Source organism: Anticarsia gemmatalis, chromosome 21, assembly GCF_050436995.1.
Source record: "Anticarsia gemmatalis isolate Benzon Research Colony breed Stoneville strain chromosome 21, ilAntGemm2 primary, whole genome shotgun sequence".
NCBI lineage: Eukaryota > Metazoa > Arthropoda > Insecta > Lepidoptera > Erebidae > Anticarsia > Anticarsia gemmatalis.
Window position 1 is genome coordinate 8684150 of NC_134765.1, and position 17743 is coordinate 8701892.

General features: G+C 34.7%; 1 protein-coding gene across 2 annotated transcripts; it reads left to right on the top strand.

Moving 5' to 3' along the window:
- The first annotated feature begins 61 nt into the window (after nucleotides 1–61).
- LOC142982206 (FHF complex subunit HOOK interacting protein 2A-like) lies at nucleotides 62–17474 on the top strand. 2 transcript variants are annotated; one of them, XM_076128602.1, is made up of 13 exons: nucleotides 62–287; nucleotides 364–504; nucleotides 5809–6030; nucleotides 6835–7251; nucleotides 8094–8287; nucleotides 8606–8711; nucleotides 9077–9239; nucleotides 9685–9806; nucleotides 10159–10310; nucleotides 10751–10879; nucleotides 13217–13307; nucleotides 14032–14549; nucleotides 14922–17474. In XM_076128602.1, the coding sequence occupies exons 1-13, from the start codon at nucleotides 243–245 to the stop codon at nucleotides 15031–15033; spliced, it is 2412 nt and encodes an 803-aa protein (XP_075984717.1). In that variant the 5' UTR covers nucleotides 62–242; the 3' UTR covers nucleotides 15034–17474. The 2 variants fall into 2 exon arrangements, with proteins under 2 accessions (XP_075984717.1, XP_075984718.1); XM_076128603.1 differs by lacking the exons at nucleotides 62–287; nucleotides 364–504 and adding an exon at nucleotides 629–792.
- The last annotated feature ends 269 nt before the right edge of the window (nucleotides 17475–17743 follow it).

Below are 17743 nucleotides of genomic sequence, written 5' to 3' on the forward strand. Positions count from 1 at the left end.
CTGACTGAATGAAATCATTCATTCGTATCGTTCATCAATCATTGACATTGACAATCGATGATTGTCAAAATAATTTCTGTCAATTTCGCTAGTTCTGTATTTATTCGTGCTGTGTTGTGATAAAATTTCGTATGGCGATTATAAAATGATTTAAATGCTTTATTTAGGCTTCCTATTATTCTTTTAATCATTTCCTTGACCTGTGTAATGTGTAGTTTTGTGTAAAAGTGTAATTTGCGAAGATGTTGAGTCGTTTTTCCGACGTGCTGCAAACCGCGGCGGACGTTGTAAGAGAATAACAATTAATATTATCGGACAAACGCGCATGTGTAGAGTAAATTAACATGCCTATTGTTGTTACAGCTGGCCCCTCCAGCTACAAGACTAGAGGATTTTGAGTATCACTGGAAGATGATACTGAACTTCTACCAGAATTACGACGACAGTAATAAAATGCACATAGAGGAGACTAGGATACCGCACCACTTGCATCAAATGTTACAGGTACGTAAGTTGACGCTTATTTATCACCTATGGAGTAAAATATACCCTACATATTGTTAGATTTATACTTAGTTGCCGTGGCCTTCCCCTTTTTATGTTTAAACAGGCAGGCTGAGGGGTTAATAGGGAGGTATTTTACCTTCTAGACATGTTCTAAAATTCTAGTATTTAGTTATCCAAATAGACTATAATAAAGCTATAAATCAGATAAGAATAGACCCATTTATTTTCTTTTATTACTGCCATTAGTGACTATAATTCAGTCTGTAGGCGATAAACAAATTATAGGTAAGTAAATATTTTGAATACACATTTTGCGTTGTAATAATGTACTCGCTTCTGTATCCTACTTTGTCTGCACGAAAAGATTTCTCAGGGTTAAAAGTATCTTATGTGTTAATCCAGTTTATAAGTTATCAGTGTACTAAATTACATTGAAATTCATCCAGTAGTTTCTTAAAGAGTAACAGCTGTACATACATTCATCGCCACAAACATTTGTATTTATTGTATCAGTAGGAAGAGTATATCATATAATCAGATTCCACTTAAGACCATGAATTTTGTGCTTCTTATAAGACCATGCATAACATGCAACTTTGTCAATATTGTGACAAAATTATTATTATGTAGTGCAGAGGAAAGGTCAATTCTGTTTAGATGTCAAGGCTAACATTCAAATTAACAGCATTATGTTTATTGTTGTTTGTAAAAATTCTGTCTGTATATTTATAACAGTAGGAAATTAGCAAGGATTTAGGTACATTTTTGATACTTAAAATTAATGAATTTCTACAAAACAACCAATTATAACTACAGCTTAAACCACAGTTGCTGTTAAAATTGACATATTTCCATTGAAATTATGCATAAGAAAAAAAGTATTAATTACTTATAATAATGACATAAGACATTTATTTTCTAATCATTTAATAACTAGGCCATGTTTACATGGATTTGTAATTATCTAATCTTGTTATAATTGATAAACATCATGTGACAACATAAGTCAATTTGTGTGCGACCATTTCTATCCATAGAGTTTGCCCTTGACAGTTATGATACCAATAAACAAAAATATTTTGAAATTATTTTTAAATGGAGTTACTGTTTTATGCTTTATCTTCAAAATCTGCAAATTAAAAAAGACTGGACATTTAGGTCTGCTGCAGGTTTTCATGCCTTGCAAAACTCCTGTTGCGTTTGGCTAAATTTTCACACAGATTAATAGTGGATGTACAATTTAAGTTTACTATTTAAAGAAGGATTTCTATTTGAAACTAAACACAAAATTCGGCTGTGATTCTCATGCATATGAAAAGATTCCACAGTTTAAATAATATACTATTTCAGTAGTTTTAGTCCAATTTAGTACCAAACATCCATCCAAAATTTCGCATTTACAATATTCATATGATATTTTGCTCACCTTTAAAGGAGCATTGCTTCTTTTAACTGTATTTGAATGTATTGAAGTAGAGTAGTGAATTTTAAATACATGTAATTTACATATATTAGTATTGCTCGTTATTTGCATTGATAAGCATAAAGTCAAGGCTTGATAACACTTTTAGTTGTTGAACGTTCTGCCTTATAAGATGACAGGTAGTTTACATAACAGTAAAGTATTCTTTAGGCTTTTTGAATGGAGAAAGAAATGAGCATGGCAGGTTATATCATTTTAAAAGAATTCCAGAAAGCAAACAAGCTTAATGTTGGTTAACAAAAAATCATTTTTGTTCTTTTCTTGACTATGAATTTAACACTTAAAAATACTTAAGTTTTGATATGTTAATATAGATATATAAAATCATGCACGCTTGTGCACAATTGGCAATACAAATGGACATTTCCTCTGAATGATGATGATGATCTCTGGAGGTTGGCCATTTAAGGTTGCTGGTAACAGTTATGTAGTAGATAGTTAACCAAGTATGAGTAGAAAAGTTTTTTATCTTTATGGGTTTCACAATACTGGCAGGCCTGTGAACCTCCAGCAAAGTTCTAAGTTGTTTTAGAATTCTCGGCATCTCGATCATCGAAATCATCCTTTCACACGACGTATTGACAAGCAAAAACCTAGCAAAGTCAAAAGCAGCTCAAAATAAATAATTTATTGACCTTTATGATTTAGGTCGATCTCATTACGATAAAACAAATAATTTTAAATCAACTGCTTTATAAAAAAACATCTGCATAAACACATCATAATATATTCTTCATTACTCATATCTTTATTCATTTGTTTCACACACTTGGGCCATATTTCACGATTTGCATCACAAATCATAGAATTACATACTTTCATTTCATTACATTTTTATGTACAACACTTTCTCTCGTGAGATATTCAAATCGGTGCAATCGTACTACTATTAAACGCGAAAGTTAGATGAATGTATTGCTACTTTTTCATGCACAACTACTGAACATATTTTGAAAATATTTATCACATTTTTTTCAAGACTGTTCTCTCTCCGTATCGCCCCAATTTTTTTTTCATACGGGAATCGAACTAACGAACTTCGCGTGGTGGTCCGTCAGAGCTACTGCGCTACAAAAGTCGTCTAGTTTATATGAATTAACATATACGATGTTGTTTCAAATCCTGAATACGTTTTCCAATAGACAAAGATGAGTTTTGTTTTCTGCCTTTTTCTCTATGGGGAAAATGCGTTATTTTATGTATGTATGTATGTTAATTGTAGACGAACTATACGAATCTATTACACGGCGCGTGCGTCTATGTGATGACCTTCATAGCTATAACAATGTTTGCGATTAATTAAAATCGTTGGGATTTCATTTATCAGTCGGTTTGTTAGTAAATTCGATTGTGTAGCATGTACAGATATTGTTATTTAAAATGCTTGCTTTTATACTGGAAAAAGAAACAGGGCGATATTGGTATCGGCAAAACTTATTTTGATAGTGTATAATAGCATTTTGTCCGTGATCCTGTCCTTGTGGACTATTGTTATGTACCCTATTACCCGTTTAGTTCCTGCTATCGTGACATTTCCGGGATAAAAATATATTTGTAAAGTTTTTTAGAAGATCTAGACAGAGTTACTTTCGCATTTATAATATAAGTAGGTACTTGTTTATGCTGCATAAAGGATAGAGTTTTCTATCCTAGATTCTGGTATGTCAAAGCACTCGGTTAGTGCAAGAAACAGCGTTATATACCGTGTCTGATATATGAGCAAAGGATATAAGAAAACGTTTCTCAAACTTTCTTTGTGCTGATTATAATAGCAAATACACTTTCAGTGCATATCCTCTCGGGAGGGCTCAATAAACTCACATTATTCAATTATTCCATTGTATACTGATTGCAATACACAAGAAAGACATCCGACCAACCGAGTTATTTGCAGTGGAATTTAATGAAATAATAGTATGTCATTTATTAAGTACTAGAGGCCGCCCGCGACTTCGTCCGCATGGAAACCCTTCCCGTGTAAATCCCGATCTCAGGGATAAAAAGTAGGCTTTGTGTTATTATGGGTCTTCAGCAACCTATATACCAAATTTCATCGTTATCGATTGTGTAGTATTTGCGTGAAAGAGTAACAAACATTTATGGATGTTTGTTACTACATCTATTGTTTTACTCACAAACTTTCGCATTTATAATATTAGTAGGATCGTAGAATGTCCAGTGATTAGGGCGATCACCTCGCCACTTAAGAGGTTTGTTTAGGTTATTGTTGTACTATTTATACTTACGTTAATTGTATGCTGAAGTAACCTATGGTAACTGGCTTTTTAAAAACCTCGACGAAAAAAGAGATGTTATTAGTTTGACGTGTCTGTTTAACTGATATTGGAATTCGATAAATTAGGTACAAGTAGGTATTGTAGGGATTGTAAGTGCAAAAAGAAATGAATGAGTGTGAGGTTTCCGAAGACAATGTCCAGCACAGAGCGAAGTGGAGGAGAAAAAATATCGGGAAGGCTGACCCTTCTATCATATGTGATTCATAGCATGAAAGACAGAGAGAGAGAGAGGTACAAGTAGGTATTGTCGGATGTCCTAGGAAGGGCCCCCGTGGAAGGGGCAACCGCGTGGCGTGCGACTTGCGGTTCTAAGCGCAAGCAGTTATCCCGTCGCACGTCACACAGTCGACGAACAGGCAGGCACTCGTGGGGTTTTAGTGGTGTATGCCCGCCCTTCTGGTGGGAGAGTCCCACATAACCCTGTGCTCCACCCAGGGCGCAGGGTATGCGTAATGCATTTCCCCATGAAAAAAAAAAAAAAAAAAAAAAGGTATTGTCGGATGTAATACCTATAAATTGTTAAACTTAACCGTTTGTTTACTTGCCAATCAGTTCAGAACAGTAAAATATGCAGATGTTACAAACTGATAAAGTGAAATATCGATCGACGTCGTCACGAGACGCCCACAATGGCATAACTGATTCCTAAATGCACTTGTTTACCGCAGGTATAATGCCACATATATATGTGTGTAATAAAGTTGCCATTTGTTTCTTTTTTTAAGTATTTTAAGTGATAGGTCCGAGTATGGAATTTGCAGGCCGTAGACCCTCGTACCACGGAGAGCATGTAAAGCTATCGGTTCTGGGCCTGACCTCTCTCTAGTCGTGTCGGTTATCCGTCTCACCGGGCTATGAGAGAGAAGGAATGAAAAGTGTACCTGTACACTCACTTGGGACACTATAAACATATTATTATCTTGTCCTACAGTAAGCTGTTGGTAAATGAATTTACGCCACATCGAGACTTACTATCATTGGTTAGGGTAGGGTACCTGGGTTTCACTTCCAGCATAGTTAAAGGACACAATCTTAGTGCGTGAGATGTCTTAAAAATAAATGTTATTAATTTCTTAACGCTTAAGAATTCCTCAACAGTGTTGAACATTAATTGTCTTTCGAGACAATGATTGTTATGAAAGTTACATTTTTGTATGACACATTTGATCTCTACAATTTCTTCATGACTAGGCCGACTTAAAATAATGAGTTTTAAGCATCAGACTATTTGTTTTATATTTGACTGTCCATCTGCCTTCTGAATGCCATCTGAATCTTTGAAATGATTCCGTGAAGTTTACAGAAAACCTAATAGAAATCATTCAAGATAATACCACAATACTCTCAAAGCTTCCTCGGGAATAGCTCCACCTAGTGATTAAATCCGTATGGAAATCTGTTCAGTCGATTATGAGTTTATCGCAAAGAGACAGACAAACAGACAGACAGACGCGACAAGGAAGTTCATTTCATAATATATAATATATTATAATAAAGATGATTTATGTATTTTCTTTACAGTTAATAGTAGACGAAGAAAAAGAACAGCACGGGGGTACCGTGGGACCGTGTTTAGAAGCTATAGTGCAGCGTTCGATCTGTCTGCTGGACGCGTTAACTGCGCTCGCGGCGGCGGACAGACCGCCCGGAGCGAGGGCACTGGCGCTCACCACGGGGACTGCGCTGCTGAGGAGAACGAGGCAGCCCTGTGTCAACAGTGCACATGTTTATAGACCTTTGCAGGTAAATTTATGATTAAAAATGTCTCTGGTTGTAATTTTTCTCTTCTTTGCGTAGAAGGGACTTATAAAAAAAAATTAAAGTACTGGTCTTTACATATAAAGGACTTTAAAAAATAATGTATTAAGGTACTGGACTCAAGGCCTAACGCCTTCCTCGTTTGGGATACTTGCCCAGCAGTGGGAAAGTAAAGGGTTAAAAAAAGTAAGAACAGGAACTGCTGAAATAACTCCCGGTATAATATTTTCTCTCAGTAATTATTTTTCTATTGAATTAAACAAAACAGTTAATTTTATAAACATGAGTCTTATTATTGATCTGATAATCTTATTATTGATTACATTTCATTGTTTGTGAACAAGTTGACAATAAAAAATACCTTTAATTAGTTTTAGACAGACGTTAAGAATGAATTATTTAAAGAATGGCTTTTTATAGTTACAGTAAAGGAAATCTTTATTTGGTATTTTGAAGGAGTTTTCCTTATGTTATCGATCTACAGGATAAACTATACATATTTTTATCGAGTACTAAACAAATGCACGAGCATTAAACAATTTTTCCTTATCAAACACACATAGAAAAGTTTAAACATTTGATTGGTAGATTTTTAAAGAATAAACTTAAGAATTAGACTTACATTTGTGAAAGTTAACAGATACATCTTATATCTATCGCATTTAATGTTTTGAAACTAATAACGTATTTTAAATTTTAGTTTAGAATAACTTTCTTCAACTTTGTCACAATTTTATTTTTGAAATAACGAACCCAAAAAATTGCTTTAACAAACTATTATATTTCCAGCGCATGCTAATCCAATGCAACGAATCCCCCGCATCGCCGACAGAGAAAGAGGAAGTGGAACTACTGCTCACACTATGCGGCCTTGTTCGTAAAGAACCTGGGCTCGCCAACATTTTCACCACACCCTTCGTCGAAGACAAATCAACATTACTAAGCATACCCGAAGATATACAAAAATTAATACCAATTAGGAGTAAAATACAAACGCCAAAGAAAAATCCTTTATTTGAAGTGGAGTTACCCGCGAACCCGTTAAGAAACGTGTCCATTATACGCACGGGACGGGACGACAATTGTAACGCGACGTCAAGCAGTTCGGTGGACGATAACGTGTCGTGTAAGAGCCATAAGACGGTGTACGATGATAATGATAAGTTCCTGCTGATTGATCTGCTGTTGTCGTATTTGAATAGTGCTGTGAGTATCATTTATAAGTTGTTAGTAGTAATAACCGAATCAAACCTAGACGTTCGTCTACGAGGCAAATGGTATTTGCACCCAAAGTCTCACCAATGATTTTTCGAAGTTTGAGTATTTAATTTTAAATTTAATAAAAAATAATAATAATTAATTAACTTGACAGCAAAGGCAACGTTAGCAATGACTTCTCCTTGCCAGAGAGTTGAGAAATTGCAAACAGTATATAAAAAACGAAATCAAGGCCACCAGAAAATAAAATGGTTATTCATTCACTATTACGGTGGGATTAAGATTAAGGTGTATAACCTTCTATTTCTTCAAAAATTCACTGCTAAATATTTTTGAAACCATAGATTAATTTACCTGTGTATATGTTACTGTAAAAGCCCGAACTGTGGTAAATCCTAAGATATTCCGGTAAAACCTAAGATTTACCAACTCTCAATGGTAAAAGTCCGAACAATTCTTTTATTTCGAACTTTTACCACTATTCACTTGATAGATCTCAGGATTTACATAATCACACGGTAAAAGTTGATAAAGTCATATCATAACGTGTTATTTTTTTTTATACCACCCAGAAGGAGGAGCCCCGGGAAGCGGGGCTCCGGTGACATCTCGACATCATCAAGTGAATAGAGGTAAAAGTTCGAAATAAAAGTATTGTTCGGACTTTTACCATCGTGAGTTGGTAAATCTTAGGTTTTACCGGAAAATCTTAGGATTTACCACTGTTCGGGCTTTTACAGTAACATATATACCTAATCTTAATACCCGACCTATTTTTTCACTTTCTAAAACAGTCTCCAAATGTTCTAAGGCCATGTTTCCTGTTCCAGGATAACCAAGTAGTCCTCCGAGCGTGTGAGGGTATAATGATAGTGTCGTCGCTCCCGGAGGACGACATCGCCAACCTGCTGACGAGCTGCAGTCCGGCGTGCGAGACCGTCGTGGACAAGCTGGCGGCCAAGTACAAGTGTGTGCCGGCTAACGTCGACCCTAGTGATGTCGACCATCTTAATATTACTTGGGCGTGAGTATTCTTTCTATATCGTACTAATATTATAAATGTGTGTCTGACTATCATGATTTTGCTGCTAAACCAATGAACCGACATTTACAATATATGTACATGCATTATGAAATGGTGATAGAGAAGGTCGTAAAAGGGTGCAAGCTGGAAACCTGGGTCTGGACAGTAAAAACTTCAGCTCCGTATATAGGAATATTGGTGATAAGTTACATGGTTCCCAACATTATTGATGGCAAAACGTGGGTGTATTTCATACGCCTCTGTAACTTTCGTGTATAACTGGCTTCATACTATAAGTAAATAAATAATATTGTTTAGGTACGTGGCCCAGGACTTTGGTGACAAGACATACAGCAAGTTCCACGGATACAGAGAGCTGACCAGCTTCTTCTCCTGGCTAGACTACTGTGATACACTGATGAAGGTACGTACAGTTTAGGTAATTTGTTTATAATCATACAGTCGGGTATAGTAAATGTGATATAAACAGGTTCTATGTTAAGCGACCGTTGTAGATAAACTATTAAGAGAAATGTAGGAAGAATTAATTAATTGGTCTTCACACACGTATACATGAAAGCCCGTACACGCCAACGTGTACATGTGAGTACGTCACCCGCAGCACGTTGGGAAATAGTTATTTAAAAAAATATAATACTATGTTGCACATTTGTATGTGAACTTGTCATGGACACTTCTAAACGCTTGAATTAAAGGAGACAGATTTTTTTATTATTTATAGATCTAACATTAATAAATGTCTTATTAAGTATTTCACCTTTTGTCCAGGAATGCCACCCGACGATAGCGGCGCATCTATCTCGGACGTTTCGTCAGAACTTCCTGGAAGGCACGGCGGAGACCGGCATCACGGACGTGCACCACGCGGTGCTGGTCACCGCCATACTCGCCAAGTGTCTCAAGGTCGTCGACTCGCCTGATCTCATTAACGGTAACTATGGCAACCACTATGGCTATTTAGAACATTCTATAAACATCTCAAATGTTGTCCCGTATGTAAAATTTATTGAAAGTCGTCTTGGTCTTATAGAAATAGTTTACAAATTTTGACAGTAATATAGACTATTATTGCTAACGTGGTCGTCAGGTTAAAACGTCCATTAAACTATCTATGTAAGCAAAATTTGAACTTGAAAAATTTAAGTTTTACCTCCGTGCCGCAATGGTTGACATGGTCGCCACGAGTTTACCATGGCATCCGGAGGTTGTGTGTTCGATTCCCACACGGGGGAATTATTTGTGAGATCTACAAAAAGTTTTTTCGGGTCTGGTTGTATTATGTGTCCGTTGTTTGAATGTTTGTAAAAGTCCCCGCGACACAATTTTTAGTGCGGGAGTTGTCTATTTTAATAACACTATTCTATGTATTGTTTCAGAATTCTCCAACTGGCTAGTCGGTGACGGCGAAGTATCAGAATGGCCGCTACTACACACTTTAATAAACAACTGTCTCACAGAAAACTATGACTTGACGTTAGAAACGCTACGGTTCTTTGAGGTCAGTAGTGAAGTCAATACATAGCCATATTTTCTTTATAGAAATACCTCTGAAGTTTTCATATTACTAAAGCATTTCGTACCGCATATCGTATATAAAATCTGTGGTGGAAATTAATAGTGCACTTTCCTACTACTATAGATTGTCAACGTATATGAATTAAAAAAAAAAAACTACTCAGCACTCTTACTATATTCCGCATCAACTATTTTTTTTAAGTAAATTCAATTGTCAAACTATTATTCCTCAATCGATTTTCTCATTCCAGAAATCGCACTCTCATTATATTTAGTTAAAGTGAATTGCCCTTATTTAGTAAGTTGTTCAGCAATATGTTAAATTATTGTTGTAGACGATAATCGAGAAGGGCACGGAGCACAGTATCCAGCGCGTGGTGCTGGCGCGCGTCACGTCCCGCGGCTACCTGCAGCACGCGCCGCCCGACGACGCCGAGCGGGACCGACTCAACGATCTGTCCATCTGTCGGGAGCGGGAGAGGAACAGGTAACTAGCAACACACATACTTAACCCTTTACTGACTTAAAAAAAAGTAAGTGAAGAGATAGTAATAAATCGTGATCTCGGTTTGCATCCGCTTTAAATTATACAGTGACTGATAAATCCAAGTCAACTGTCACAAATTTAATACGTTATAATTCATGTGTATCCACGCACAACTTGAATATCAGAACTTTAACGAACGACATTTGTCGAGTAAAACGATTAAAGCACACGTAAAATTAAACTCTATATTCGGGCATAAAACTCTATTTTTCTGTGTGTCTGTCAACATGTAACTATGTTTTTTTTTATTATGATAGCATATTTCAAAATAATCTCATTACTAACGTACCTATCAGTACGTGCACGTATATATACGTGTACGCGTACCATACATTTGCTAAGATTATAAACTTCACTAATAATTTGATCTTCTTTCATAGAGAAGCGATGAAGCAACTGCAACACGAAGACCACGTGAACGAGCAGATCACAGACATCCTGTCTCACGAAGGGTTAGACTTGAAGCAGCACAATGACGCAGCCGACAATATACACAGAGTTATTAACAGGTTAGTAGTACCTTTACATACATATTATAATGTGTACTGTGTGGTAGTGTGTTGAGCGAGAATTGGTGACAGTTCGTGTATTATTACAGACATTAAAAATTAATAGAGGTAGATTATGGGTATGTCTAAACAGAAATTAAAATGCTGACTGTCATTTTATTTTTAATTTTATATAAGGTTATCTCTGTGGAGATTGTGAAAGTAAAAAAAAAAGAAATCACGTGCAATAATTTCCCGTATTAGAAGGGATTTTATGCCTTGGGGCCTACATAGTATAGCTTTGTTTTAAAGAGAGAATTATTGTAGGTATATAAGCGATTTCGAAAAGAATCCATTGTAAAGTTTTCTTAATAGTTATCAATTCTCGTTCAATATAATGTGTTGTGTTGAGTGTGGTTCTATTTTTGAGGGATATAAGTTCTATAGTCATTGCTTAGTCATTGGTATTTGGTTTATGTAGACTTAGACATGTTATGTATAATGACTGAAATAAAATAGACAGTATCATGAAAAAAACCTATCATTTAGAATTATCTATGACCAATCTTTAAAAAGTAATACAATATTACTAGATTATTTTTAATAAAACATCACCCAGATTGTCAAAGCTACTCTGTCTTATATGTGTACCAATAATAAACTATTTATACGACCCCCTGCCCCCCTTTTGTAGGCTATTTTATCGTCCTATATATTTCTTCAACTGTTAATAATACTAACATACAGCTTTTTTACAATAAACAAATAACAAAATCTCATTACCGCTAACGCTATCAGGTTATTATTTATCGCTTGCATCAGCTTAATAAAATATAATTGCAATGTGCTTAATAAAATACTGACGCTTTTTCTAGGCGGCTAGAGCGGCTCAAAACTTCCATAGAAGAAATAATGGCAAAAGAAAATATACCTCTTCCCACCGCATATAACGATAGCGCCATTTATACAGATTAATATATAATAATATAGTATATTTGTTTTAATAATATTACAATATTACGTTACAGAAGCACGTTAAAATTGGTTATTTCCAACTTAAAGAATTGAGTAAATGAGAGGAAAAATTTACGTACACTTTTGTACCGTTAAATATTATTTTATGAGTCATTCATAATTATTATACCCAAAACACATTATAATAGTTTGATTGAGTATCAAATTGTAAAGTGAAAGTACTTTTATATTTTAAAAGTTTTTAAAGAGACTCATTTTCTCTCTTTTTGAGATATTCATGGCACTCACAAAGTGACATTATTATATTGTAATATTATTGAAATAAATGATAACATGAAATCATAATTTCATATTCATACAAGCAACTACAATGCAATAGTAACAATAATATAACTAGCAACTAAACATGATTTAAATCGATTGACTGACGAAACAAATAATAATATATTCAAAACTACTGTAACTGTTTTTAGCCTCTCACAAAGGGCTAAGGCTAAATTCCGCCTCTCGAAGTAAAGGCTAAGGCTAAATTCAGCCACAAGGCTAAGTGTAGTCAGAAAATAATAATAATGTGATACAAACGAATCGTTCCATGTACAAGCCATAATCTCATTTTATATATAAGTTTTATATTTGTAAATAATATATAAGGCTCTGGAAATTTATAGGTTAGGTTTATTTTCAAAGAGATTTATTTTTTGCATCTATTTCGCGTTTATTAGACTGACTTGTTTCCTTGCATTTTCCGCACTAAGCGCTGTTGTTCTTGCATTTATTTTTCATACTGGCATCTATCCTATTCTTGCATTGCCCCTAAAGTCACAAAACTTGCGCGAGATTTTCTTTCATACAAAAGGAAGTTAGATTTCAATAATTAATAGTAGTTCGTTGGATAGTTAATAGACGCGAAATATTTGCTACAGTAATTTATTTTAAGAATATCAAAGTTATTGTAAATAAAACATGGTTGCTCATTATTTTGTAAATAGTTATCTTGAAAAGATAAATAGAGTTATTCTTATGTAATTATACATATAAACTTGTTTATACAATCATGCCTAAATATCCAAGAAATAGCTTGCCATAATAAAAACAAAGTGTAAATAAATGTTGCCATTGTCTGTGTATGAATATCATTAAAAGATTTAAAATTCGAAATTGCCATGTGAATTGTTTTATAGATATTTTTATTGGAAATACTTTTACGGTATTTCTCTATGTACTGTAGTGTTGGGAAAACCGTAAAAGTTTAATTGAATTAGTAATTTTTATAATTTGTGATACGGTCTGATAGCACGATAAGATCTGTGATGTATGTTTGTTAGATGAGATTAAATAATTGAAGTATTATGTTGTGTTTGATTGTTCCCTCGTTTCTTGCAGCTTCCTGTTGCTGTTGCCGCGCGCCATATTGTCGGACCCCGTCGGCGCCGACTATGAACATTACATACATGACGCGCATAGACATTATCAGGTAAATAATAACCTTAGAACAAATCTTTGGCTTTTAGATGTTTGGGGTAGATAGAAATGTTTAGTTTACAAAACGAATGTCTTGAATAAGTACTAATTTGACTGCTGATGAAAAGTAGTTCTTGTAGAAGATTAGAGCGAAATTCGATACAATTTTAATATATTATGAGTATAACATCAGCAGTAGAAAAAACATAAATATGATAACTTAAGCAACATAGGACTTAAATAGGTTTTGGACTATCAAACTCCAACTTAGGATACGAATGGTTTCTGGAGTGGAAATGAGGATCAAGTACTAAATGTAACATTGTGGAGATTCTGTATCATTAACTTTTATCTCTAAATTTTACCTGTTAGCGGGTAGCATAGGAAATATTATTTAGAAGACTCTTACGCAACTGTGAAGACGTAAGACTGATTTAAACAGTTAACAGTATTATATGAGCCTAGCCTTTCGTTCAACTGTGTTGGAGTCGGCTTCCTGTTAACAGTTTAGTCAGGGTTGCATATTCCGTTTATAGAGTAAAACCGTCTATTTGAAATAATAATAATCGTTATAATCGAGTTGCAGCGTTTGTAGAATTGCCGGTAAAAGTAGGTAAAGGTAGGTAGGTAGGTAAGTAGTAAGTCAGCTGTTTTACCGACAATTTTACACGGACTTTAATATATATGAATACACATAAATAAACACACAATCATTTAAAACCGCCAACACATTTCAGTACTGGCTAGACGTGACATCAACGTACCACTGGCCGACGGACTACAACGGTATCGACACGACAGCCAGCTCCACACACAGCTACGACAGCCGGCCCGAAGCAGACATACATCTAGACGAGTTTCACATCAAACCAGACAAGGAAGATAACAAATTCACACAAAAACTAGTTTTACGAACAAAAGATTTAACACAAATTACCGAAGAAGAATTCGACGAAGGACCTTTCTTCAGAATGATATTTAAGTTGCTAGCGAACATGCCGACGCAGCCGTACCAAGTGAATTTGCACCTTACGTCTATAATTTCAAAGTTGGCTTTACTCCCTCATCCGAATTTGCACGAGTATCTTTTGAACCCGAGTCTGCCGACGGCAAAGAAAACGCCGACGTTGTTCAAGACGCTTCAGGAGCTGGCTAAAAGACTGACGATGGAGATACCGAGGTTAAGGAACTATAGTAAAGTGATTGAGAATACAAGGTTGCAGCTTATGAGTGAAGATCCTAGTTATGATGAGAGGTAAGACTAACATTTATCTACTATAAAACATGATAGAACCAAAATTAAACTAGGAAGGTTTGACCAAAACTTGGTATTTCATACATAAAGAAAGTTATGAAAAGTTTATCTTTTTTTTGTCTTGAAATTACATTACAAAAAAGCCCCGGTCTTAAACCATTCTAGGTACCGATTGTGTGTAGGTATGTTGCGGGTTCGATACCCAGGTCAGCATTTTCTATATCTAGTTTTTCTGAAAATTGATTTTAGGGAATATAAAGTAGTTAATACCGAAAAATTTAGAAATTGGGTACAAAAGTTTTGTGTTTATCCGACGAAACAAATGATCAAATGACGGAAATTATTAACTATACCTTTACTGATACTTTTCAGCGGTGAACACAACCAGTTAGTGGAGAGTCTCATAGTATTGGAGGAGTTCTGCAAGGAGCTGGCCGCCATCGCGTTCGTCAAGTACCAACACTCTGTACACATGCAGAGATAATCACTGTTCACACACTAACATTTCGTGTAGTTCAAATTGTGGACATTTGTTTCGTATGGTAATTTAAATGCTGCTGTCTTACTGCTGGTCAAGTGTCTAAGAGAACTGCCTCACTAGGACGCCATGGCGGCGTCGCTGGCTACGTCTCCAAGCAGTTAGTACTGAAATGTCTCGTTGCCACATCGTCGCCACGTGAGTTAGGTGACATACATTTCAATATTACAAGGGCAGAGGGCACTTACAAGTTGTTATAGGATTTCTGAAATTATTCTCTTAACTACTGTCCAGAATGCAAAGGTTAGGTCTTGAATTTAGTTTTCTTTTTTATTTCGTATAGTTAATGTGTCAAATACCAAATCATCATCATCAAAAATACCAAATCACTGCCTTACCTTTAAAATATTGTTAAATCATTTTTTTTATTGTCCACAATTTGAACTACACAATAAGACATAGCCATGTATAAATAGGCTGCTAAAGTATTAATTAATTTATAATTTGTTTAGACAGTACAAATAATGAGTTAATGCATTTGAAACGTACGCGTGCTAATTGTTACTTATTTGTAGACATTGCCACCATTTATTTATTTTGTTGTAAAATAAAACATTTTAAAATAATTTCTAGATATCGTTTAGAACGCTGGCTATGAGAATTAGTCACATTTTACTATAGAATCAAATATGAATGATGAAAAAGTTTCATTTTTAACCTTTGCACGTTGCAAGTAAAGTGCGTATACATAAGTGCACGCACCGTTTAAAACATACTAGAATTAATGAAAACGAAAATCTATTACTAATGCACGGCTATAAAAGTCGCTGAATATATATTCAATCTTACGAAATCCTATATTTTGAAGCATGCATATTGCATGTTAGCAAAACATTTGATATTGATTGAAATGTTTAATTCCAAAATTCTACTTGATTTTGTAGCTGACTGTACATTGGTAATAGATTTACTTTCACATTAATTTTAGTATGGGTGTGTGCTCGTATATTAAAAATGTAGTGAATTTTTATTTTTATGTGGCTAATTCTGTAGTTAGATCTTGAATCTAGTTAACTATTATTTTATTACCTCAATAACCGCTGAATTTATCATAGAATTTATCGTCTTAAATTATTTTCGTAAATCTGTTTAAATATTAATGAGTACCTACAATATAATAAATCGAATTTATTATAATTTTTAGTCAATAGTCGATATCATGTTTTTTTATTTATTGTTTTTGTTTCATATTTTTCACACTGTCATATTTGTATATTGTAGTTCGAATGTTGCAAGCGTATGAAAATGGTTTTAGTTTAAATATACCTATCTCTTTTCATATTTATGTAGAGTAAATGAGAGAAAAAGAGACCAATACAGCTTAAATTCTGCTAAGATATTTGAATGATATAAATTGATTTTTATTGCATTAAATAGCAATATTATTTATTTTCGTAACTAAATTGTATAGTTAAGACTGAATTTTCCAGGAATAATGCGTAGTTTTCATTATAATATATGTATGTATTGGCAGTATAAAGTATATGCTGTAATATATTTTCGCACGAAAGGTTACTAATTTGATAATTTACTTGCTTGACTACAGATATGAGATGATGGATATTTATTCAGTTATTTTGGTTTACGTATTCACTTGTGGAGGAACGAGGTGATCGTGTTCCTCCAACACAAAGGGAGGATCCTCCGACCAGGCGAGGTGATCATGCCTGGTGTGGGCCTAGGCTAGACAAGTTCCCGACTACAACAGTCGGGCGACTGTTGTAGTCGGGAACTTGTATATATAGCCAGTTGCAGTGCAAACTTCGATAGCGCGATTCAGGACTTGTGACGTCAGTCACACTGCGCGTGGCGGTTGGTTGTGCGCTGGTCCCAGTAGATGTCGCTGCATGTAGCGATCCGCTACACACTATATTATAGTACGTTCAGTTTAGACATTGACCCATGCAATATGTATTACAATATGATTATATACCTAATAAGTAAATACGTAAACATGAAATAACCAATGAATAACCATCATGCTCGGTTCATTGTCCGCAAATGGCTTTATGCCTTCAAACAAAACTTCGGAAAGCTAAGTCAGTAAATCATGGTTTTACGACTTCTAAACAAGTCTTAGTTAACTATCAGATGGATAGACAGTTTGAAAACTGTATATTTATCTATTGGATAAGTTATCTGAGACTTGTTTTTAAGTCGTGAAACTCTTTGTAATGTAGTAGCTTGTCATTAACTCTAGTCTGCGTTGTTCTGTATATTATATTATGTAATTATATAATAGATGTATGTAAACGGGTGCAATATGTAACATTCCTGAAGGGGAGGTGTGACACAGACACGCTTGTTGCACAACTTGTGAATTATGTTCATGTAAACTGCCTGAATTTGCTGTTGAAATAAAATGTTTGAAAATATCTTGATTTTTATTTGACATGTTTATTTTTTTCCTGAAAATGTACTCTGTTGTAAGTTAAAATTAGAACGTCTTTTATAGGTATTAATTTGGTTATGGTAACACATGTTATAAACAATACGGTCCAGTTAACTACTACCTCTTTTATTTGAAGTCGGTTTAAAATTGTGTGACGATATCGTTTATGTGGAATACACAAACAAATCTTCTAATTATTTCAGCATCATCTCCCTGTAGACTGTCTTAATAATATTGTCTTTGGTATTAAGTACGCCATTGATT

Bases quoted from the DNA above. Each gene is read 5' to 3' on its own strand.
- LOC142982206 (XM_076128602.1), top strand. From the start codon at position 243: ATGTTGAGTCGTTTTTCCGACGTGCTGCAAACCGCGGCGGACGTT. The intron at 6,031-6,834 runs GTAAATTTATGA...TTATATTTCCAG, and splicing joins ATGTTTATAGACCTTTGCAG to CGCATGCTAATCCAATGCAA. The intron at 13,308-14,031 runs GTAAATAATAAC...AACACATTTCAG, and splicing joins ACGCGCATAGACATTATCAG to TACTGGCTAGACGTGACATC.